Source organism: Lonchura striata, chromosome 5, assembly GCF_046129695.1.
Source record: "Lonchura striata isolate bLonStr1 chromosome 5, bLonStr1.mat, whole genome shotgun sequence".
Classification (NCBI taxonomy): domain Eukaryota; kingdom Metazoa; phylum Chordata; class Aves; order Passeriformes; family Estrildidae; genus Lonchura; species Lonchura striata.
The window spans coordinates 15,442,185-15,467,379 of NC_134607.1; the positions used below are offsets into that span (position 1 = coordinate 15,442,185).

Consider the following 25,195-nt stretch of genomic DNA (forward strand, 5'->3'; position numbering starts at 1 on the left):
AAGCAGCTTCCACTTCTGCTACTGACTGCAACAGCCTTGTCCAGGCAGAAGGATCCTGAGCAAAGGCAGGACCTGAGGATGGATGTCCAGGCACTGGCAGTCACCACTCTCCTCCTGGTGCTGCTCTGCTCAGCCCCAGCACCATCTGGGGAGCCAGGCCAGCAACCTGGAGAGGCAGGCAGCGGCTGAGTTCCCTGAAGAAACCCCTTGGCCACTTGGAGATGGAGGGGACAAGCTACCTGGGCAGGACTCAGAGAGGAGCCACCCTCTGGCCAGTGCATGGAAAGTGATGAGAGAGGCACACCCCAGCTCAGGGTACCTCAGCAAGGCTATGGCCAAAGCTCTCCTGGGCAGTGGGGAGCAGGTTGCCCCTGGCAAGCCCTGGAGGCTCCCACTGCAGCCCTCCCACAGCAGGATAGTGAGGCTAGACTGAAGGACCACGGGAAGTTCAACAGCGACACGGTAGGCACAGAGAGGGAGAGGGTTTGCGCTGGGGGTTGCAGGGTGAGCGGGGTACCAGTTGGGATCAGACAGGACAGCAGGAGCAGGACAAGCTGAACATGTCGTGATCCTGCAAACACCAGGTAGAAAAGGTGTTTTTGAGGCCATTCCTCTTAAGGGTGCCAGTCACAACATGGCCTCTCAACACAGCACAGGTCTGAGAAGGGAGTGGGGCAGTGACATCCCCACATCCCCAGCTGGCACCTGGCAAGGCTTAGAGCAGAGCTCATGGCTGTGAGCAGCTCAGGATGAGGGTGCAGGTCTGGCTGCAATTGTCCCCATGTGCTGCCCTCAGAGCTGCAGGGACAGCCCTGCTCCAGCCCCAGCCCCTGCAGTGTTCACTCTGTGCAGTGCTAACAAAGCTCTCCAAGCTCTGCCATGGGACACCATGCCCTGATGCCCTGATGGGCACAGCTCCTCTCAGCACCTGAAGGAGGCTCAGCCTTTCTCAGCCCATGAGAAATCTGCTCCACGGGCTCAGCACAGAATCCCACAAATAACCAACTTCTCCTTTATCAAACCCAAACCACACTGGTGGCACACAAGTAGACCTTGCCTTAACCACAAAGTGCTGGGTGACGCCGTGCCAGATGCCACTCAGCTGGGGCGGGTGCCACCAGAGCAAAAGGGCAGAGGCACTGCAGGGGTGTGCTGTGGCTGTGGGGGCCAGCTTAGAGTGTTTCCAGCCAAAACCAGTAATGAACTGCCCATGGAAGCACTGCCTTGGGCCCCAGCTTCTCCAGCTCCCTGCAATGAAGCTGCTGCTCTAGACCCTGGTGAGCTGCTGCAGAGTGACGGCGCAGTTGGGACTGGGCTGGTCCTGGCTGCCATGGGCATTGCAGCCACCACTTCCCTTCTCTCAGCAGCACTCCTGCCACAGCATCCAGCCCCAGAGGCCAGAAGCCCTCTGACTGGTGGCTGCCTGGGGCTCTACACCTGCAAGCTGCCTGCTGGCACCTGCAACCTGAAATCTGTCTCCAGGCAGAGGTGAGTTCTAAGTCTCCTGGCAACTGGCAGCAGGGATCTCCACATGCAGCGAAGTGCAAACACACCCCCTTGGTTGCAACACTCCAAGCCCAAATCTGACTGCCCCATGCAGGGCTGGGTGTAGTCTCTTGACTGCCCAAAGCTGTCTGTCTGTCCTGACAGCAGTAGCTACAGGTAAATCAACAACTGAATGGTGGATAGGATATTCCCAAAACTTTCTGAGAGGCCTAGGATTTCACAGGTTTCCTGAGCTGTCACAGGACACCAACAGCTGGAAAACCAAGGAGGGGTACAGAGCTTGGGATTTAGCCAGTAGCTTGGGAGTCAGCAAGTGCAGTCCTGCACATCATGGGCCCTGCAGAGCTGCTCACACTGGTGTGTGAGAGCTGTTTAATTAGGCAGGAACTGTCAGGGAGCAGAGATCACAGCTTTTAATGTTTAACCAGTGTTCTGATTCTCCAGCACCCTTTGGTAAATCTGTACTGTCCCCAGATTGGCCTCTCGCCCCAGCACGTTTGCCCACACCCTTGTACACATGGTCATGGAGCACAAACTCGTCCAAGGCTGCTATACAGAGACCCAGCTCTGGTGCAGGAAACCCCTGACACTAGAGTAGGCAAGTTTAATGTTTGTGTACAGTACAGTGTGTGTGTGTGTACAAAATATAGGGCATCTCCAGTGTTTGTGCTCTGTTCATAGTCTCCTCTGGTCACCTTCTGCTGGCAGCCTCCATGGGAGGACACACAGACCCATGGTCACACCTAGCACAGATGGTCTTATAGCTTTTTCTTACAGGTGGCTGCCTCCAAACATACAGAGCCCTTAGATGGAGAGTCAATCTCATCTTGGAGCAGCACAGCTCAAACTAAAGCTGAAGAGGTTCTTCTGCAGCTGGAGACCAATGCTTCCTGTCCAAGTTTCTTTTTAAATCCTTAATGACACAGCTGTAAATGTTTCTTTCATTGTACTTCTCTTGCTGCTGCTTTTTAACACCTTTGGATTTTGTACATTATATAGGCTTGATTCCTACTTTCCTGAGAGCAGCCAATAAATGCACTGAGTGGTCATGGAGCCCTGTGCTGGCAGAGCCCCCTTGGAGCTCCCCAGTGAGGCAAACAGGGCTATTTTACAAGCCTTTTTAATTGGAGCCATTAGGACATTGCAGTAAAAGCTGCCAGTATCTCAGCATGCTTGCATACCAATTCAAGCTGAGCTAAGCGTTGGGCAGCCTGGGATCCCTCCCTGCTCCTTACCACAGCTCCTGCCAAGGAAAGCCAAGTCCCACATCACTTAAGAAGAGGAATGTGGAGTCCCCAGGAGCAGGCTTGGCAGTGTGGGACCATGTAGGAGACCTACTTCTGAAGGCTGGAGCCGAGCCACAGATCAGCTTTATTTAGCATCCCACAGAGCTTTGCAGGCATCCTGGCCACCTTTACACGTGTGGGGGTGACCCCAGCTTTGCAAAGCTTCATGTTTTCATTAAAAACTCCTTCTAAAATGAGAACCAAAGCACAGCATTTGATGCCCCTCGAACCCCACTGCAGTTCCATTCAATGAGCCACCACCACCTCTTGTGACTCTGAAGTGGCACCAATTTTGTGCACACCCACGGGGCAGCCCCACCACCCTCCACCTGGTCACCTCTGAGGGAGCCTGACCCTGGGTGGGGATGGGGAGTAAATCCTGCTGGTTTCTCTGAGCCCCTCTATTGCTGCTTCCTCTGTCTCCACACAGAAGCTGGGGGGCAGAGCTGCAGGTGCTGCCTGCCTGCCTCCTGCCTGGTATGACACTGTGGCTGTCCAGCACCTACTGTGCTCACCACAGAGAGGCTGAGGTGGGAAGGGACCTTTGGGGGTCACCTGGGCCATGCCCCTGCTCAAGCAGGGCCACCCACCTGCCCAACCTACCTGGTTACATGGCTTCAAAAGCTTCACAGAGCAGCACTGGACGCACTGCTCTGCTCTGGTGTGGGGTGCAGATGAGGTCCTCTGAACGCCACTGCTGGTCGGAAAGGTTCTCTCACCTGGCAAGGCCCATGAACCACAGGAGCACAAGGATCATTTTCAAAGCCTCTGGGAGTCCTGTGCAGTCCAGCATAGCACAGCTGCAGCAAAGGTATCCATATGCAGCTTTCACTCTGCAACCCCACAGCAGCTGGCAAAGAGACTCTCCTCCAAAGAGCAGACTCAAGGATGCTCCAGGTGCTCTTGCCCTCACAAGCAGTACAAGTGCAACAGCCTTCACACCAGCTGGAAAAAAGCCCTCAACCCTGCCTCAACCTCCACTCAACTCCCCTGACACCTCCTCACTGAAGGAGGACACCACAGACAGAGGAGAGGGGAGCAGGAGACCCCACCTCCTGACCAGGCAGGAGCACAGAAGGCAGCAGCAGACACTCTGCCCTTGCCTGTTCCCTACTGTGCTTCCCAGCAGCAGCACCCACGACTGCAGAGGAGAGCCCACCTGAGCTTTGGGAAACAGGTCTCCCAGACAAGATCCTGCAGGTGAACTCCACCTTGGGCTCTCCTGGCAAGCTGCCAGGTGAGGGATCGAGACCACCCAGCCTCTGAGACTCACAGGGAAGCTGAGGGCCTGGCCAGGTCAAGGGTCCAGCTGCTTGATGTCCTCTCTGGCTCATGCTTGGCGCTAGTTGGGATGGTGGGAAGACACAGCTCATCCCTTTCCACGAAAACACCATGGATCCATGTGCCTTTTACACAACTCGCTTTTAATTACACTGCATGAGGAAAGGCCTCTCCTCGTGCCAAAACTCCCTGGTACAGCCACCCAGGGAGCTGGCTGGCTCACCAAGTCCTCAGTAGGTTTAGTGGTTCCCCCTCACCCTTTTCCCTTGCTTGGAAGCTCCTCCTGGTCAGTCCACATTATCCCTGCAGCCCTCAGTGTCCTTGCTTTGCAGAGACCTACTTTCATACATCTCTGTTCTTCCCCTCCATGCCCTGTTTGCCTGCTCAGTCCCACGGGAGCCCCGCTTTGGCCTCCTGCAGCACCAGGCAGAGAGGAGGCAGGGCAAGAGTCATCGGTTAATAACTGTTCTAACCTCAATATAAATAGAAAAATACAACCAAATAAAGAATTGACTAGCTAAGAGATCCAATCCGCTGGGATGCCTGCAACATGCTAGTGCAGAGGTCAGAGGGAGTGCTTGGTCCAGTGCTTGCTACTGTAGACATCCAGAAGCCTGTCCCGGCAGCCCCGCAGCCATCCCATCTCCTGCAGCACCACGCCGCGTGCAGCGCGTCCCGGCCGTGGCCAGCGTGCCCAAGGCTGCTGGCTCCTGGGAGCAGGCTCAGTGGGAATGGTTGATGAGTCTGATTTATTGCTGCTAAGTGGTAAAGCCATTCTCTTCTGTGGCGTGAGGATGTGCTTCACTCTTACTTTTTGTGGAGGAATTTCATTTTGCTGCCTGAAGAGACAGAGAAAAGAAAATTGACTCCCCACAGAAACAGGCAAACAAGTGTCATTTCTCACCACCTCTGTCCTGTGCAGTATGTACTGGCCCTGCTGCCACCCCGGCTCCTTGTCCACAGGCAGCTGCTCTGCAATGCTGGAAGCAGGGGCCTGCAGAGCTCTGCCCATTCCCTGGGAGCAGTGCTGCAGGCTGGGACCCTGAAAGCTCCCAGGCACACCCTCCAGAGCCCATTTGTCCAGGGCAAACCAGCCCCTCAGGCACTGCTGCTCTTAAATGGCCAAGAACAGAGAAGAGGACCAGCAATGTGATCTTAACACCAGATCAAACTCGGCCACCATGTCCAATGACTTCTAACCTTAGTCTGGAGCTCTTGGCTAGCTCCCCTTAGAGTGGAAAATAGATTCAATCTTAGAATGCCCCTGGGCAGTTCCCACTGCTGATCCCTAAAGGCAAACCTGAAGGCAATGAAAACTCTGTCAATCCCCCCATAAAGACTGCATCCACCATCCCCAAGTCACTGGCTGCTCCACTGCCTCCTCATATCCACCTGTCTCCTTTAGAAGACACAGATACAGCTCATAGCCCAGTCTTTCGTTCTCCATCAGCCTCTAGACAGTGACTGACCAGAGCCAGAGCCAACAGCGTGCCAGCACATGGATACATGGCCAAGCACTGGATGCCACACATAGTCACTGGCCCTGTCACCCTTGGGCAGGTACTGTGCTGCCCAACCTGAAGGCAACAAGAAGCTCAGCCCTTGGAAAGCCAAGGGTTTTGCTGGTTCCTTACCTAGGCCTTTCAGGAACCTATTGACTCCACTCTGCTCCCCACTGGGAAGTGTTTCCAGGTACTCCTGAGCCCGTACCTCAAACAGACCTGCAGAAAGACAGAAATCAACAGCTTTTATGCTGTCTCTCTATAAATCCAAGTAAGAATGTCCACCTGAAAGTGTACTGTCTCAGCTTACTGACATATTATTGCACAGGAGAGAGAACAACTCACCCCACCTCCTCCATCAGCTGAGGCCAGATTTGGCACAGAAGCTTTATTCTATCCCCTCCCTCCCCACTGCAAGGGTGACTAAGCTGCTTTACCTCACTCCGGGTACAGAATGTACCTCCCTTCATTCTGCTAGGAAGGCAGCTAAGCCCAGGGAGTGACATCATCTGGGGAATCATCATGCAGAATTTATCTCTTTTACTCAGCCACCTATTCAAGCATCCCCTGCTTACTAATGCTCATCAGGAAGCTGCTAAGCCAGCACCAGTAGCAGCAGGGATAAGAAATCTCAGCTGCCAATAGAGCCCTTGGGACTGCAGGATAACAGGAGTGAAACTGAAGTCACAGCTCTGGGAAGCAGATGAGCATCAAGCTTCCTACTAGACAAAAGAACCATGACCAATCCAGCCCATTTTTCCTCTAGACATAAGAAGAGGACACGAGGGACTGTGAGAATAAATGTCATTGCAGCAGTGGAATTCAGCGTGGAATGGAAGAGGCACATGTGGAGGATACTGCAAGAGTTAAAGATGCCTGCAATCCCAACCCCATCAAGAAACCAGCAGATTTCCCTTCTGGTGTTCCTGCACAGACACTGCAGCCTCCAGCCAAGGAACTGGGGATGGAGGTGGTGGCTGGGGAGCATCTCCTTGCTCCTGTAGGAGCAACAGCAGCTTCCAGCACAGCAGAGCCCAGTTGGAGCCCCTCACCTCTGACCCCCTGCTTCCGCAGCTCCTGCTCCTGAATGAAGCCCCCAAACATCTGTGTCTCCATGAAGACCTCCAGGAAGCGGCGCAGGCTCTTGGAAGAGACGGATTTGCGGAAAGCCTCACGCTGCAGGGTCCGCTCCTCTCGCTCTGTGGGGGTCAGGAAGAGGGAATAGTGGCCCACAATCTCCACAAAGAAACGGACAAAGGCTTCGGACACCACCTCGTTCAAAGGGCTGGTTTCTAAGGAAAAAATAAAGAGGCAGTAGTCAGGACAGTGCTGTAAGAATGTGCTAGGAATATCTCTGGGTAAAAATTCCCTGGCTTTTTTCAGATCCAGCCTGAGAAGAAAAGGCTGCTTAAGAGAGAGAGAGTCCTAGGAAGTGCTTGTCATGGAAGTAGACCAAATTGGTACTACTTTGAAAGACACCAAGCTTTATTTTGGTGCTCACTTTTCTCTAGTGGGATGGGGGAGAGAATCAGAAGAGTAAAAGTGAGAAAACTTATGGGCTAAGATAAAGAGAGTTTAATGGATGAATCTAAAACTGTGCACACAAGCAAAGCAAAATAATTGATTTATTCAGTAGCTCCCATAGTCAGGCAGGTGTTCAGCCCTTCCCAGAAAAATCGGGCTCCAGTATGCATGCCTTGGGAAGACAAAATGCCCTATTTTCAAATGTCTCCCCATTTCCTCCTCCTTCCTGCAGCTTTATATGCTGAGCATGACTCCATGTGGAACAACCCTTTGGTTATTTGGGGTCAGCTGGCTCTGTCCCCTCCCCACTCCTTGTGCACCCTCAGCCCACTCACTGGTGGGGTGGGATGAGGGGCAGAAAGGTGTTGGCTCAGTATGAGCTCTGCTCAGCAACAGCTAAAACATCCCTGTATTATCAACACCATTTCCAGCACAAGTCCAAAACACAGCCCCATACCAGCTATGGAGAAAATTAACTCTGTCCTAGCCAAAACCAGCACATTCTCCAGGCTCCTCTGCACCAAGGAGATGTCCATACTGTCCCCCAAGAGAGCTGTCCCAGCCCAGTCACCATAAGCCACATAGCCATCGCCGAGTCTGCAGCTCTGCAGGTGGCTGTCCCCTGGAGTAGCCTGCATCACTCATGGCCAGCAGCAGAGTGGAATGAATGAAACCCCTCTGAAAAGGAGTACAGGGGCTCACTGGAATTGCAAGGGAAGCATGGCCAGAGCTGCGAAGAGATAAGTACTATTGTTCTTCACACAGAGAACTGTCCCCTGTGCACTGGAATACTTCATATAGCTTAAACAAAATCATGATCTACCTCCAATACCTGTGGTGTTAAATTCAGCACAAGCCTAGCTCTCCTCTAAGAAGCGACAGATAAGAAAGGGGCAGGAAAAGACATGGTTTTAAGCTGAAAGGCACTGTGCTTTACCCTGCTTGCCATTGACAGGGCCCTCCTCCTTGTCACTTGCCAGCTCATTCCTCTGCTCCAAAATGTGCTCTAGTGCAGCCTGCAGCTTGCGGGGCAGGATGGAGTCCTCATCTTCCATCTGTAAGAAAGAGCCACCTCCTCAGCGACTGGGGCTAGGACAAAAACCTCTCCCACCCTGTCTCCAGCACAGCAGGGGGAGCGCTAGAAATGAACCATGAGGAGAGGGAGAAGGCGTAATTGTAATATGTTTGGCACATTCCCAGCACCACCCTGCGCAGTACTATCAAGAAGAACAAGAGGAAGGAGAAAGGGGGTGTCTTTTCCTAAATATTCTCCTATCCTGGGAGAATTTTACATGTCTGACCCGAGAGGCTACTGGGCAGGGCTCACCAGTGGCCTCACCATCTGCCCACGAGCACTGGCCCGGCCACAGAGAGGAGGTGTGTGAACAATGCTGGCACGTGGCCAGGTGAACAGAGCCTCTGCTCAGGCACCAAACCTCTTACACAGGCATAAGGAATTCCCAGGGAGCATCGGAGCCAAGGAACTGCCAGTGACTGTGCAGACCTGCTACCAGCCCTGGCTGATTCAGCTGAAGCCTTCAGAAGAAAGGTGCAAGGTAAAGCATTACCCCAGAGCTAAGGCAGCTGGCAAGCAAGGATGGTGGGAGGGCTTGGCCTTCGCCCACACACTGCTCCGTGCAGCAGGAGGAGCGATCATCCCATCTGAGTCAGGAGGAGCGATCATCCCATCTGAGTCATGGGGCTGAGCCCCGGCAGAGACCCATGCTGCCAGCCCTGCTCTGCGCCTGCCAAAGAGCTCCGGGGGGAAAAGAGCCTCCTGGGCCAGGACTATGCTTGCTCATTTATCCTCTTCCCTTCCTCCTCCCCTTCCCACTCCTCCTCTCCACAACAAAGGGAAGTGAAAATCAGCAGGCAATCTTGCCTGCAGGGCAACACACAGGCTCCCAGGTACCACCTTCCTGCCTCTGACCCATCCAGTGCAAGGATTGCAGTGAGGAACCACAAGCTCCTGAGGCAGTAAGGATTTCAAAAAATGATCAAGCCTGCCTTCCCACTCAGGGCAGAGTATGTGATGGGAGCTGGACTGACAGACACAGTCTAGAAGGACCCACACTGCTCCCCAGCAGACAGTGCTGAGCCAAAGCTTTCCAGCTCTGTCCTCTGCCTTTCAGGGTGACACCTAAGGACCCATAGTGTCTAAGTGCCACCATTTTCCCCTCTAAAAAAAAAAAGGAGAAAGAGGTAATTCCCAATGATATAGTCCTCAACAGCTGTGGTTTGGGATACTGATGTTAAATATATATACAGCAATCCCTATAATCCTGCTGACTGCAAGTCTGCCTTGATTTTTGAGTGGGGAGAAAGTGATCCATCCAGCCAGGCAGGTCAGCAAACACAGATGGAGCTAAGTTATGGAGGAAAAAGGGGAGAAAAGGATGTGAATTAGCTCTGCTCACCTGTCTCAGAAACCGATTATTTACAAGGTCAACGACGAGGACCTAAGAATGAAAGAGCAAGAATCAAAAGGGAAAGTAATTATTTCCACCATCAGAGTTTATCTCAATCTGTAACTGCTCTGGAGGAAACACTTGCCTGCTCCTCCTACCATCCACTGCAGCTGGAGGAGGCACCTAGCATGACCCAGGAGCACAGCCCGTGCTGTGGCTTTCAGGGGATGCCACTGCAAACCACAGCTCAGCTTGGACAGCAGGAGCTGTGCTCCAGGCCTGGCCCACTGCTCCTCACCACCCAGCAGGGTCAGAGCTTCCTCCTTTCTCCCTGTGTGCTGCACCGCTCTCTCAGGGCAGGCAGGGAGGGAAATCCCTCTCTCAGCACGTTCAGCCTTGCTGTGCTCACCCTTGTACCTCAGGAATCCAATTTTTAATTATTTATTGCTATCTGTGTTAACCTGAGGGGCAGCTGTCCTGGCCAGGCTGTAGCAATCACACTTAGGACTGACAGGATTGGCATGACAGCACCATGCAGAAACCAGTACAAACTGAAATAAAACCTCCTCCTACCCACAGCAGCCCCACAGTGGGAGATTCCAGTCCTGTGCCTCCCAAGCTATGGCCAAGGCAGAGCACAGACCTTTGTCTGCCTGGGGGGAACGTCCACCTCTGCCCTTACCCTACACTCACGGCAGCCAGAGGATGAGAGCTCTGCTCCCTGGCGCTGCCAGCTGCCAGAACACAGCTTAGCCCACGGGGAACAGCCTGGAGGACAGCACGGTGTGGGTGCAGGACTCACCTCCTCCACGGGCAGCTCCTTCAGGCGGGGCAGGGAGCTGGAGAGCAGGCCGATGAGGAAGGGCGTGGGCGAGCACACGATGTCGATCATGGACGGCGGCAGCACGGGGATGTAGGTGTGCTGCCAGGTGAAGGGGTACAGGAGGGCCACCGTGGCGTGGCAGCACTTGGAGAGAGTGCTAGAAGACAAAACACAACCAAGGGTCAAAACACAACTGTCCCTGGTCAGTCAGGGAATGAGGGGTGCCTCCTAGAAATCAAGTTCCTGACAGATCTCGCTAATTACTGGGGGCTTTCCCATATTTCTGACCCCATTTTTCAGCTTCAGAAGCAATGACTTCTGAAAGATGACCCCAGCCCACGCTCCTGTGACAAGAGATGGGTTGCAATGAATCGGAGATCTGCTGCTCCAGTGTCCTGAATGAAAATATCAGACAAACACTGCATCTTCTATGCCACCGCCTCTCCTAAGAGAAATGAGTTCATTCTCCCACAGCTCTCTGGCAGGAGTCAGGCAGGACAGCCAGTTAGCCACGGCAGAGCTCGCCAGAGGGCACCAGTTATTAATCTCTTCTGGGTCTGGAAGCATTTTTACGTGTCAAGAGAGGGGGAAGGCTAGCTGCTATAAATCCTGTATATATAACGTCATTTGGTTTTACCAGCATCCAGGAAAGGAGAGGAGGGAGAGGAAGGAGCCTGGTACAGCATGGAGAAGTCACATGGATAAAGAAGGATGCCCAGCTGGCTCCCATTAGACTCCATGGGAGAATTTACATTCAACAAGCTGGGTTTATTGCTGACTTGAGAGGGAAGGGGTTTGATGGGTGTGGACTTGAGCTTGCTCTGAAAAGTGAAGCCTGCTTTCCCTCTCTACTCCAGTTAAGTTTGGTGGATATGCATCCCTGTGCACTAGGGCATGCTGAGCAGAGCAGTGTGGCTGGGGGACAGCTGGCTGGCTTCCACCACGTAAGCTCAGGTTAGAAGAACAAAATTGTAGTTGCTGGGACATCAATCTGACAGTATGAAGTAATCAGGCAACAAACATTGTTAAACACATGACACTCTTTGGAGATGAGGAGATCCCAGGGGAGAAGCTGCAATCTGCTTAACCTGAAAATTTTATTGAGACTGAGACAGGTAGGGAACTGTAGGACAGGTAGGGAAGTCTCTTCACAAACTGGGGACAGTTTCCTTTCCCTTCACTCCCAGAGGACTGTCTTTTCTAAAGGCATACTTTGTAAAATGAGGAAGACCTTTCAAAGGCTCTGTTACAGACTGGTAGCTTTAAATGGAAAAAAATCTTCAGTTCCACATTGTTGTTTGGGAAGGTGTGAATGTATCCCCCTCCCTGCATTGACTCCTCCAGGCTGCCTCTCTGTGCTGCTCTCCAGCTGTGCCTGCCATCATCAGCTAGCCCATACCTTGCTGTGTCTATCACAAATGGAAGGTAGATAATGAATCTGAGAGAAGCAAAATTAAAATAATGAGAAACACTGAGCTAGCAAGAAACAGAAACATAAAAAAAAAAGAAACAGAAAAAATGTGGGAATAATATCAAAGTAGATTATTTTTGTTGTATCTTTCTTACAAGCTAATCTTGAAAAGAACTGCAACAAAAGTTAATGTCATCTTAGCAGTGCACTCCAAGCTAATGAAATCCTTTAAAAACTATCCCCTTCAAAGCTGTGCTACTCATACATTCCAGGTCATGTTAGCAGATACAAAAGCAAGGGTTTCTCTTCCTCTCCATTACTGCAGAGCATATTTTCTACTCCTCAATTTCTGACTGATAATAGACCTGGTAATAGCAGCAGCAGCATAGTGAAAGCTGAATAAACTGCACCTTTCATCACTTGTGCACAGCAGTGGGGCATTATCACCACCCACTGTTCCTCTTCTTTGAGCAGAGAGTGAATGTGGAAGTGTTAGAAGTTTAACATTTGTCACCAATCCTCTATTTTGAAGGTGTATCAAAATTTTCTGCCTAAACATGGGACCTGAATTTATAGACAGCATGTGAAAACCTATGGAAAACATCTCTGATTTCAGGTAGCTCCACAGAGGAACAGTGAGCAGCTGAAGCCCGTGGTTATTTATGGCATGGTGAGATATTATGGCAAGCTGTCTCCTACTATATTTATGGTGGCTTGTTCTTCCCTCAGCCCAGCTCTCGAGTCCCAGCGAGTACACATGGTACGTGAGAGATGGAGTGGGAGGAGAGATGGCTGAGCTCCAGCGAGTGGAATTCTAAGACAGAGCTGTGTTAAGTCTGAAATTGTACACACCAGGCAGTGGGAAGTAAAGATAACTTCCCCTTCCACCCTTCCATCTGTGCATGACTCAACGCCTCCAGGGTGAAACCCAGTGATCTCTGCTTCCAAACATTTCTCACTGTGGAAGACTTTTCCAGGGAACACTGCTGGTAGGGTTGAGGTCTGTGAGCCTCCCTTGTAGGCAGAGCAGTTCAGGGATGGACACAGAGGAGGTACCACTGAGGTACCTTTGTCACATGTCAGACTTGCTCTGCAGTAGCCTCAGGGAGCTGCAGGTTGCCAGGAGCCCAGGAGAACCATGGCCATCTGGAGTGACTCAAGCCTAAGATCTCTCTTCTTCTTGCATTTGGCACTGCAACAAGCACTAAGGGACTGCTGATTCACACCAGGCTGATGAGCCTTGCAAAAGAATCCAGCTTGATGAATCACTTTTATGCCATCTGTGTGACTCTTCAGCCAGCAGCCGCCGTGACTGCAGTGTGCTCTGGGAAGTGTCAGAAGCCACCCTCAGGCCACACAGGTTCAGTCCAGCCGCTCAAACAGGACACAGACACCACTTTCTAAGGCTTTTGGTTTCATAAGTAACCTTTAAAATGCTGCAGGTCTTTGGTCTTTGAAGAATGCTTTCAAGATGCTGAGCACATTTTCATGGGTTCATTCAGCCTTCTGCAGGGAACATGGTTGAGCTGCGTGTTGCTTGCAGTTGAGGCTGAGATATCAATAGTACAGAGGCTAAAAAGTACTGAGTACACAAGAACCCTCAGACCCCTCCCTAGAGGGCTGATTTGGATAGGGACTGGCACACAGATCTCTCTGGGTAAGCATACCCTTGGTCAGAACAATGATACTGCAGCAACCTGTGACACTTGTTTGCTTGGACAACAGGCCTTCCCAGCACACAGCACACACCCACCACACAGCACCCTGTGAAGCTGCTGCTTCTTGGCAGCCACCTTGAACACAGGTGGCCAATGCAGACACTGAACACGACAGCTGCAGCTACACAGAAGCCCTTCCTCTCCTGGGAAAACTTACTCCAAGATGAGCTTGACTTGCTCTAAAAGACACCTTGACAAGTTGCAACAGCCTCTACAGAGGGACACTGGCTGTTCAGCCTGGTTGCTTTCCACTCCAAAGGCAAGTATATGTGATAAAAAGCCTCCAAATCTGACTCCATCTTTGGGTTTAGGATACTGCATGAATTCTGAAAAACACCATTGAATCAAACATCCTGCTGTAGTTTAATGCCAAGAAGTCCTGTGGTACATGCACTAACCAAACTGCTCAAAATATGCTGGCATTTGGCAATTTAAGACTTTGAATATGTAAGAGTTTGAATATGTATTTTTTAGAAAAAGCTCTGCCACAGTAGGATTTGTTTTACAAACACCTTCAGATTTCTGACACTGTGTCACATCTGGAGTTACTTATGATGGATTACAGTTCTGGTTTACAACATTTAGCAGGCACAGGAGCTTCCAAGCATTGTCCTATGACTTCACACAGCAGTGCTGCAAATCCCACCAGGAGGATGCCAAGTTCCACCAGCACTCTGGGGACCCTCAGTGATTCCCACGAACCTGGTAGGTTTGTGCAGGTGAAGAAATTAGTATTAAGATGATCTGAAGAGACAATACTATTATCTGATATCCAAACTTCATCTTTGGGTTTCTTCTTCTCCCTAATCAAAAAGGCAAAAAGGACAAAAAAGGAGAAACTGCGAGGCTGATATTCAGTCCCAGATTTGTTTTTGTAGCACATGGTAAAGGGTTCCTCCTGATGATTAATTACCTTTTTCTGGGGATGACCACATTTAAAGTGTCTACTCTAATTCTTTCAGATCTGCCTTTGATAACAATGACCACTTTGTGTTGTTGATACAGCTGTGGTTTCTGGCAGAGACAGAGGCAATTGCTTGAGTTGGTCAGATCCACAGCAAGCTTTTGAGATCTGGAAAAAGGACTCTTTGATTTTAAACTCATGCAAGCTTTTCTTCTTAAAAAGCCTTCTGAATCACAAGATCTCCTGCTCAGGCCATTAAAAACTGCCCAGCTTGAGGTACCTTGTGACATGTGATTTTAGCTGAAAGATGCCTTCTAAAAGGTTGTTTGGCAGTGCCAGGAGCTGCATGCCAGGCGACGTCCCTTTGAAACAAAAGCAGCTCTCATGTTGCAGACACTGTCTCCACTGCCCCAGGACTAAAGTTAACATTGCAGCAATGAACAAAAGCTGGGGGAAGACTACACAGACCAACACAGTTTTAACAAAGTCATTTTCCTGGGTTGCAAGGCAATGTATACTCAGTATCCATAGTGACAGAGAAAAAAAAACCCACCCAAAAACTAATAAACCAAATACTTTCCTTTTCCACTGCCAAGCTATGGATTGACAGGTATTTAAACACTCAGTGCTCATTCTAAAGATGGAAAAGACAAAGTATTTCACTTGCTGTACACTTGTTAGATGCATTTTTTGGCTCAGCTTGAAAACATTTCACAGTTCATGCAGTATTTGGCAGGAGACCTTTCAGCTTTCTTTTCCCACAGACTGATTTTATAGCAATTAAACAATGTAAATAAATTGTACACACCATTTCTCTGTCACTCACACCCAGACACACCTTTTCAAACATGGACAGATAATTATTGATAGCATCCACATGAAGAACTGCAAAGATTAATGATAAATATAATTTACTGTGCATCTTTCACTGTGTCACCTGCACTCTTCCCATTAATCCATCTCAGATGGATTATTTCTAGCATTCCTAACCTCTGAGCAGTTTCCAATAGCTGCTTTTATAGTTTTTTTTCCTTCTCTTCAGCCATTTCCAAAAAGTGTTTCTTATCTTTCCTCTCAAATTGGCATTTTCACTCCTAGAGTGAACATTGTTTTATACTCACTGAGTTCAATGTGTTCCTGTCCCAGGAAAAATATAATTTGAATAGAAGATCCTGCATTGACAAGCATCACCTTTCAAAACATGGAAGGTCCACCTATGAGTATAAAAGACTGTTCACCTTAGGAAAGGCCCATTACGCCAGTCTGTTCAAGTCACTGAACTGGATTAAAATACAGCAGTTACTTAATTTTGAGGGACATTTTCTTTGTTTTCTTCATTTCACATGTTTACAGTCCTTTGGGATAATTTCCAAGCTTTTGCTCCACAAAAATAAGCCAAAGAAACTTCATATTTTTTAAGAGGAAAACAAAAAGACTATCCTGAAATTGCTAAGAGCAAGGTCTTCTCAGAAACATTAAATATTAAAAGTCTCATAGAGAGCTGGCAAATCTATGGTAAATATTTGAATCTGAGCCCTGTGGTCTAACAAACTGGATCTTTTCAACATGATAATTCCTTTTCCACAGGAAAAAATAAAGCTGTTTGAGATATTTAAAGATTCTAGAAACTATGATTCTGTAGCTCTCTCCCACTCTCTTTACAGGCTTGTACAGCTGGATTCATTCCTAAGGACCCTAGATATCCTGACAAAAGATGCAGGGGTGGGAAAAGAACACCAAAACCCATCAAGGCGCTTTCAAATTAGAGATACCACGCCCCATGCTCAGAATATGCAGTGTTGTACTGTCATGTAAAGATGTGATAGGAAAAGATTTGTTAAACAAATGTTCATTCTAAAGCAATGTCTCAATACCCCCCCAAAAAGTTCCCTGCCATTTCCTGATACCACCCAGCTCTCATGTAGAGATTACAATGTCAATATGTGTCCTTAAAATTTTTCTTAGAATGTAAAATTTATCCTACAGAAGAAGAGAAAAATATTTGAGAGCCTGTGATCATAGATTATGCCATAAATCATACATGTTACATAGAGATCTAGCGTTTGGATGAATTCTCTCACTTTCAATACAAATCTAAATGCTCTGCATGAAATGTGTGGTTTAAGTATCCAGAATACCAAGTCTCTACACAAATAATGTATCAGTGATTATAAAGAGGCAAATTTTCCTCTTTCTGAACCAAGACAGATGCCAAAACCCGCAAGCAGACAGTGCCACAGTTTCCCTCTCCCCAGGCTTTCTATCCCTGTGATGAGACTGCCTGAGCTCTGCCCACAGAGAGCCCCGGATGAATGTAGAATGAATTTTTCCCCTTCATTTTCCTCTAGAAGGGGCCTCTCCATTCTCTGCCCCAGTGCTCAGTCCCAGAGCTGCAGGCTGCTGCCTGGAGTTGTGAAAACAGACAGCTTAGGGGCATTGTACACTCCTGAAACCTGAGCGTGCTCCTCAGTGTCATTACTCATCCAGGCAGCTTTTCTTTCCCCAGCTTTGGCGAACTTTCCTCCCTGAATCCTCAAGTGCTTCAAGGGCTGGAGAGCTGCCAGCCACCAGCTGCACAAGATCTTAAAGAAAACTGGACCCATTTTCATAATTTAGGAGAGCAAACAAATACATTTTTAAAAGAGCAAATTGAGCAGATTCAAAATAGAATGGGGAAGTCCTCTGTGTCATTTACCCTCCTCATTTCCCCATTTTGCTGCATCCTTTGCTTTCATCCCCATAGGAAAAAAAGAAGTCTTTAGAAACCAATATGAAAATACAAGCAGAAAAATCAAGATGATTTTGTGACATCAGGGGAAAACTCAGAAGGGACAGTGATCTCTGCACAAGGCTTGATCCCTGCAAACCCAAGCACAGCTCAGCAGGGAACAGTGCAGCATGATGGAGCAAAAGGAGGGGTTTCACTTCCTTAGCACCAGGGATCTGCTCTGAAATTATCTGGAGGAAGTGGAATTTGGTTCTCCTTGGGGACGAGAAGCAGCACTTTTTGCAAGCTGCAAAATGAAATTATGGTTTGTGGCCTAAGTTCCCAATTCCTGGGAAGAACATCCCTATTCACATCGTTGCGAGGCTGAAAAAGGCAGAGAAGAAAAAAAAGAACAAAGCAGAGAGGTCTGTCACTGCAGCCTTCCCAGCCTCCCTTCCTTGCCAGCATTTTCTTCAGGGAAATGCAAGAGGGTACCTGAGCTTGTCTGCAATAAAGATCACCCTCCTTTCCAGCAGCAAGGAGGCAAAGACTCGGCTCAGGTGCCGCACGCTGAGGGAGGTGAACAAGGACTCGAAATCAACGTGCTCCAGCCTGGAGTCGAGGGGCCGCCGCAGCTCGATGACCTGTTGGGGACAAAAAGAGCACAGGTGAGCTCTGGTGCCCACCCAGAGTGTGCCAAGGACTACCAGGTATTTTCACAGCTAGCAGCCCTCACTGACTGCTGGTGAGCACCCACCACACAGCAGGAAGTCCTCAAACACAGTTCTTCCAAAAGCCTCCCATAAATCCTTCTTCCAGATGAAGACGATCCAGAGTCCACTCCAATAGGCACAGCATGAGATCAACCACAAGATTGTCCCACTGGACTGAGGACTCTTCATAAGAGAGGGATCTCTTCATAAGGAGGAAAACTATTTTGTGTCCAGCTAGGAATGGTTTTCAGTCTTTCTGGTATTCAAGCAGCAGAATGTCATGGAGCCTTTCAAATCTACATTCTGACTTTTACAGTTACAATTTATTTATTTTTTACTGCAAGAATCTGGATGCCTAACCTCCTGACCGTAAATTTTTTATATCAGTTACAGACAAGAACAGTCTGTGGGTATTTTTCTTTGTTCATATCTGCTTAAATAATGCCTGTCATAGCACCTTAGCACTTCATACTCCTTATCTTAGACAGATGCTTATCGAAATTGTTTTTGAAAGCCTCCAACACCACACATTTCATAAATCGCACAAGAAAATTACTCTAGTTCTGAACTACCCTCACCAACACCAAGCCTGCAGCTGAAGCATGTCAGTGGCAAATTACTTCAATTACTTGTTGTCTTACCCTCAGTATACGCTGGGAACAACTGGTCACATTCCTCTCTGTAGGAAACTTCTTGTGTATTGAAAGGTTATCATGTGTCTTCCTTTGTCTTTTGTTTTCTATATTAAGTAAACAATTTTCTCAAGCTTTGCCTCTATTTTCTAGACCACGTAGGAAGCAGAACTGCCCTTCTAGGGCCTTCTCCTAGTGGGTGCATGTTTTGGAAAACAATACTCTAAATAAAATTCCATCAACACTGGAAAGCAGAAAATTTGCTTTCCTTTATTATTCATCCATTCACTTGTTTTCACAATGAAAGATTTTGTCTAAATAATACTACACTGTTACTTTTCCTCACTTTATGGACCATAGTACCACCAGATCCTTCTCTGAAGTACTGTTGCTCACTCAGTTACTTTTATGTTGTATTAGACTACTCCTTTCTTCCTCACAGCATTTTGCTCTTGTCCATATTGATTTTCACACCAGATCTTCCATTTACAGGATCACAGAATCATTTAGACTGGAAAAGATCTCTAAGATCATTGAGTCCAGCTGATCACCACCATGACAACTAGACCACAGTGCCACATGCAGTCATTTCTTGAACACTTCAATGTGTTTCTTGAATTTAGGGGAGTGGGGCACTTTTAATCCCTTACTCTCCAAAGTGTCTGCCCCCATCCCAGTGCTGTACCATGTAAATGTGGAGTTTATGCCATCAATCAGATATTTAATGAACAGAATCCCAGACACAAACCAGCCACAACATTCTCACAGCACACCACTGGGACTTTGCTCCTCCAGCACACATTTTTAACCAGCTTTGCATGTTCTCTGCAATAATGTCATTAGTTGGGACTGTTTCCAGTTGGGTTGAGGAGAATGTCATCATGTAGTGCTCTGCTGAAAGCCCACAGACACAACTTAATCAACTTGCTCGCTTTCCTCCCTCTCACATTCAAGGCATACCATGCCATGGAGCAAGTATGGCCAAAACTACTTTCAATTTGTCTCCCTCCATCCCTCCACAATCCTTCAATGCCATGCCCTAAAGGTCTGCACTCTTAAAACCCTCCTGCTGTCCTTGCACCACATCATGTGAGATGCAACACAAAGCTTCACCTCCACACTGTGAAAATGCCATTCTCAAAGGCTGCAACATTAGCTTGGTGTGGTTTCAAGAATTCTTTGACCTGATCCACACAAACAGAGGTTCTGTATTGTTCAAACCTGTCATTAGGAAGTTAAGTGTGGTGTCCTTGAGCAGATCCAAGGTCTTATGAAGGGCAGCACAGGACCTGCTGTCTGTGCCTCCTGGCCTCAAGGCCACCGTCCTGTATCCTTTTGATATATTAGGCTGTGTGCTTACATTCATTTTTATCATAGGATTTCCATTTTGATTCTGAGTCACTGAAGTCTCCATACCATCCTCTCTGGCCCCCTGTTTTACTCCCCAGCTTCCCACCAGAGTTGATAGATAATCTCTTCTTGAAGATCCCCAATCCTATGCCACAGTCCTAACTTTCAGTTGCTAATCCTGCACCATTTGCTGACCTGCTTCCCTGTCTCTAGGAAGTGTCTTTACCTCTGTTCCTGAGCCTGGCAAGAAGTTCTTGACTGTAATTGTCCTGCCCAGAGCTGGGAAAGGTGCTTCCATGACACTCCTCATGAGAGGCTGCACCAGGGCTGGGGAAATGCCCCGTCTCTTCTCAACCTCATCCAAGATCTGAAATAAAGGCATGAAGACACAAAACCATGGAAATCATGAAGAGGGAGATAACACCAGGAATTAAGTGTACCAGTATCTATCTGTGTCCTCTTCTTAATCCAGTATTGACATGGAGCTTTGTATCAAAAGCAAGAAGGCAAAAGGTGCAACTAAAGACCTTTGATTTCTTTTATCAGGAGAAACACAGCTCCAGTGGGGTCACTGTAAAGCTGAAAATTTGCAAACTTCCCACTACACTCAAAGCCAGGACTCCACCTTTTAACCTCTCTTGCATTCTGGGAGTTCTGCTGAAGGAAGAAGACAAGAATTGACAATCTAGTTTTCCTATTAACTATTAACTCACAATGCTTTTGCTAGGTTCTGGAATTGGCATGTGGTTGCCTCACCAACACCATTTCAGATCCCTTCTTCAGCTATTGGCTTCCCTGATCCCCATTCATTTAGGTGCTGGCTTCACTCTCAGACCCCTCTTCACCTACAGCACAAATTCCCTCTTTCTCCCCCCTCACCTTAGAGAAGAGATTGAAGCATCCAAGGCGACTCACAATACAGTAAACTTCTGGGAGACGCTTCCCTTTTCCACTAGGCTTTCAAGACAAACACAAACACACACACACAAAAAACCAAGGAAATGTCAGAGTTATGACTACTGCAAAGATAGAGTGACTTGTCTCTTAGTTGTGCATCTCACTGGCTGGCTCAGAAACTGGCAGGCATTTGACAGTATGGTGATGATGACAACCTGGCTCAAAGCCTGGTACACTAGAAACAGGGAGGAGAAATGGGCACATCCACATGTGGTCCCAGTTTACCTAAATCAAATGACAAAGGCAGAGCAGACTGATCTACAGAGACAACTCTGAACTTTCAGGACCAGCACAGGTTTAGACAACTGTTTAATAGGTATCCAAACCTAAAGAGGATAAACCCTGTTTTCAGCTTCAGGGGTGAAACAACAGTCCATGGCCATGGTAAAGTGCTGGTGCAAGGAGAATGCAACACAGTTATGTCTGGAGTGGAGGATGGGACACAAAGAGGGACTTTGGCACTGAACAGAAGAGAGCAAAGCTGCTCTGTTGTCACTCTTTTCATTCCACACTGAAAGAGAAGAGCAGCAGCTTTCCACTTTCCAGAATGGGTGCCAGTAACACCAACCCCACAGACGGCTGCGCCACTAGGAAAAGAAAAAAACTCAGGGATAATTACCAGCAGCCTCCTACAATACCCAAATCGTCTGCTTCCATCTTCCCCCGTCAGGACAAATGAGAATGTCTCACTGCAGAAGGAGAAATCAGAATGACAAGATACCATCAGCCACATTACCAGTCCCAGACATGCAAATCCAATAAACCCCCAGTATTTCTGCATTTCCCATACACCCCTCTCAGAGTTCTGCCCAATCTTCTACCATAACAGCTCTTGTATTTAATTAGCTTGATAAAGAAATCTGTTTCTCATGAGTCAGGATACAATGTACACTATTTACCTGGCAAATTGATCGATGGGGGCCCAGTCCTTTGCATCAGGAAAGCAAAACTGGGGAATAGCTTTCAACTGATCTTCTGCCTCACGCATGAATTTGAAGGAGCGCTCAAGCTAGCAGAATAGAGAGAAGGAATGTTTCCAATTAGTCATGTGGGGATGGAATGACTTCAAATATTTTTCCTGTGACAAATGAAGAGGTGATGACAGAGGCTAAGCTTCTGCCTGGAAGATATTAAAATTTCTGTGATTCTGGCTCACCTAATCTTTAGATATCTCAAGGTAACTCTGTGCCCCCAATTCCACCAAGCCCTGTCTCTGCATCACCTGCCTCTGCTATATTGTGCCTCTAATCTTTAACACACCTTCCAGCAAGGGGCAAGAGAACTGAAGTCTGAGGGGAGCTCTGGTCACATCCCATTTACAAACACTCTGTCACACTGGCTCTGTGTTTCTCCCATTCCTCCTTCCCCATTTTGAGCTAGACTATCACCAAAAGTCATTCCTTCCCTTTCAGAACATGTATCTTCTCCCAGCCATCAGTTCTCTTCAAAGAGGAAAGGGGGAGAAAGGGAATAGCTACATAAAAGTCATAGTCAAGGGCAGCAAAAGATCTAAATCAGCTGCTCTTTCAGGAGTAAGCAATACCATGACAATTCTCAGGCAGTGATTGAAGCCCTCCCACTGCCTTCAGTCTCCCTTAATGCTGACACAGCAGAGGGTCACTGACACAACTCGCGGTCAACTGAGAAGCTGCAGCTCCTCCAGGGATCCAAGTGCCCCACACAGCCCAAGACAGTCAGGCAAACCTTCAGTGGGAACTGCTGGGTGACCTCAGGGATGTAGGCAGCCCCAGCCTGCTTCTTGTGCAGCGACACCACGACGAAGTACTCGAAGAGCTGCCTCTCCTGGTACTCGATCAGGTCCTGCTCCAAGGTCTGGTACCGCGGGGCTTGCTTCAGCCGCGACTTCACGTGCACCAGGCGCTGGCTGTGAGCTGGAAACACACAGAAAGCCTGGCTTAGTTTGGTTCTGCACAGAGCATCAATAGTGCCTTGCAGAGACCCATGGATAAACCTGAAATCTCCTCACTGCAGTGGCTTTCTCAGTGGCTGACTAAGAGGTGGAAACCATTTGGAAACTGCATTATAAGCACTGACAGAGAAGGGCCATAATCTTATGCCATCACCCTGAAGAACTTTGGCAGCAGGATACCATGGATAGCTTTTACAGCCCAAGCTGAGATCCATGTAGGACATGATATAACAGATAAGGTCCAGCCATTCATTCATCCTAGCACTCATTTATGCACTTTTCAAAGCCAGCACAGTGAGGTGGTTGACCACCTTTGTTTAGAGGAGGCTGTGGGCAGCAATCCCCACGGTTTTACAAGACCAGCACCTGGGTCAGGCCAGGGCTTTGCTGTCTGAGTAATGCTGGGAACTCCCAGCTCCAGCACACAGGCTGGGCTGTAGGCCAACAACAGAAAACATGTGAAAAGAGGTGCCAGTGAAAAATGCTGGCTCGTGCCAGTTCTTCCTGTGCCTAAAACTAATCTCTCAGTGCCATGCTTCTACAAGTTCACCCAAGACAATGGGAAAACAAGAAAAATTGCCAAGCAATGTGTAACTGCAACACACACATGAGCCATGGGACAATAAACATTCCAGCATGGAAAGTAATGAAAAGTTGCCTGCTGAGAAGAGACCAGATGAGATTCCTTGAGACTACCCCCCTGCTTAGTTTTACAGTTGCATCCAAATTAAATCTCCATGGTGTCTCCCTTATCCCTGATACAAAAGAAAGAAAGAATTTACTACAAGTAGAGACTACAGCACATTCTCACAGCTTTGTTTTTTGGGAAGGTGGGTGGCAATACAACTTTTTGATGGAAATAACCATCCCAGAGACACTATAGGAATTCCAATATATAATATATCTGCTTGGGACACAGGACTTCCTGAGAAATTGTATATACTTGTTGATCTTTTGTCTGTGCCACTCATGGACTATTCCAGACAATGTAATTTAAAGCAATATTGAGGCGCCTCTCAAATCAGAAAGTGTAACAAACCCTGGGCAGTTAAGGCCTGGAAAAGAAGGCTTAGAGTCCTTTTCCTTGTCACCTACTATGTTATTTGCTCTAGGGCTGTAAACCTTTCAGAAGTGGTTTCTGTTTCACCAGGGACTTCAAAAGGAGCAGTGTCACAGAAATCTGAGTGCTTCTGAAAAGCTTGCTCAAGATCTGCACTGCTTATATTCTAAAGATACCAGAATTTTACTGCTGTCATCATGGCAAAGTTTGTCTTCCAAGATTTTTCTTTTTCGAGGGTCAGCACTTCCAGCTCTGACATGCAGCCTTATGATTCACTGGGTCTCAGATGATGTACAGTGACTCGCATGCAGAGGTACCTGGCTGGTGTGGTTGATGTGTTACACAAAATGTACAAAGTCCCAAATACAAGAGACCTGCTAAATCATCTCACTTTCCTATTTAAAAATAGGGAAGTCAACACTTCAACAAGGCATAAAGCAGAATACAGTTGCAGTTAGAGCAAACAGCAAGTTCCAGAGCACCTGTTCATACTTATGCAGACTTGCATAGTCACTCAGACACAGGTCTGGATTTGCATATTGTCCAGAGCCCAGTGCTGTTGGATTTGAGGTGACTTCATATGATCTCCATCATCCTCTCTCTAGGGAGTTCTGATCTGCAGTTACAGAGAAACACAGGATGATGCACGTGATTCACTATGGCAACCAGCAGCAGACAAGAGTTCAAGTCTTCCTGGCCACATCTACACTGCCTTTCTCAGCTAAATCTGAACATGGTCTGTATTTTCACAACATTTCAGGAGGGTTGTGAATATAATTTCTGCACCATCCTGATTCAAACCCTCTCTTCTGTCTCCAGGCTAGCCTTAGAACCTGTCAAGGTAGGCACTGGCAGCAATTTTCAGCTTGCTCTTGCTAACATAGCAATACAGATAAAAGCATCAATGCAGATGAAAGCAAAAGCATCAGTAGTTCTTGAGTGGGAAGCTGTGCTCACAAGAGGGAACTCAGCCTGAGCTTTCACTTCTAAAAAACCTGGAAGAGGGTGAGAATGAGCACTCCCACTCACAATGCATGGTGGCTGACACACAGCCCAACTGCTGCTCATGCCTGTCTTTTCAGCTTGGAACTGAACTGACCTGCTATCCAGACCTGATGTGCATGTGAGTCAGGAAACTTTGGAATATGAGGGAGTTTCCATCTTCCATTGTAACTCTGCCAGAATTTTAAATATGCCACACAAATTCCCAAAAAACAGCAACATCCCCAGAATGTGCAGGGGCTAATTACCAGTACAAGGTTTCAGGAGAGTATTTTGGAGACCCGTACACCAAATAATCCTACAAGAGTGAAGGAAGAAATGCAATGCTTTATCCCAACCCAGCCAGTACAGGAGAGTTTAACCAACAATAAATCACATAGTGTGACTCTGTTTTCCCAGCTAGCCAGTCTGGCTGCTGGCTTTTCTCCCATAGTAAGCATGTGGTGAGGTGTTTGGACAGCCAGTGCAATGCAACACTGCT

The 25,195-nt window shown here is 48.1% G+C and overlaps 1 protein-coding gene across 1 annotated transcript in view; it reads right to left on the reverse strand.

Annotated features, from left to right (window-relative positions):
* Positions 1-4,195: 4,195 nt before the first annotated feature.
* The window catches only part of DENND2A (DENN domain containing 2A), a 56,897-nt gene continuing 35,897 nt past the window's right edge, over positions 4,196-25,195 (reverse strand). The window contains exons 9-20 of the mRNA XM_021552024.1: positions 22,427-22,614; positions 21,622-21,731; positions 21,342-21,411; positions 20,645-20,722; positions 19,992-20,132; positions 17,566-17,714; positions 10,310-10,487; positions 9,517-9,558; positions 8,037-8,154; positions 6,628-6,867; positions 5,708-5,794; positions 4,196-4,912 (exon numbers count right to left, since the gene is read on the reverse strand). Of these exons, the coding sequence (XP_021407699.1) occupies positions 4,881-4,912; positions 5,708-5,794; positions 6,628-6,867; positions 8,037-8,154; positions 9,517-9,558; positions 10,310-10,487; positions 17,566-17,714; positions 19,992-20,132; positions 20,645-20,722; positions 21,342-21,411; positions 21,622-21,731; positions 22,427-22,614 (1,433 nt within the window). The 3' untranslated portion in view covers positions 4,196-4,880. The remainder of the gene's footprint in view (positions 4,913-5,707; positions 5,795-6,627; positions 6,868-8,036; positions 8,155-9,516; positions 9,559-10,309; positions 10,488-17,565; positions 17,715-19,991; positions 20,133-20,644; positions 20,723-21,341; positions 21,412-21,621; positions 21,732-22,426; positions 22,615-25,195) is intronic.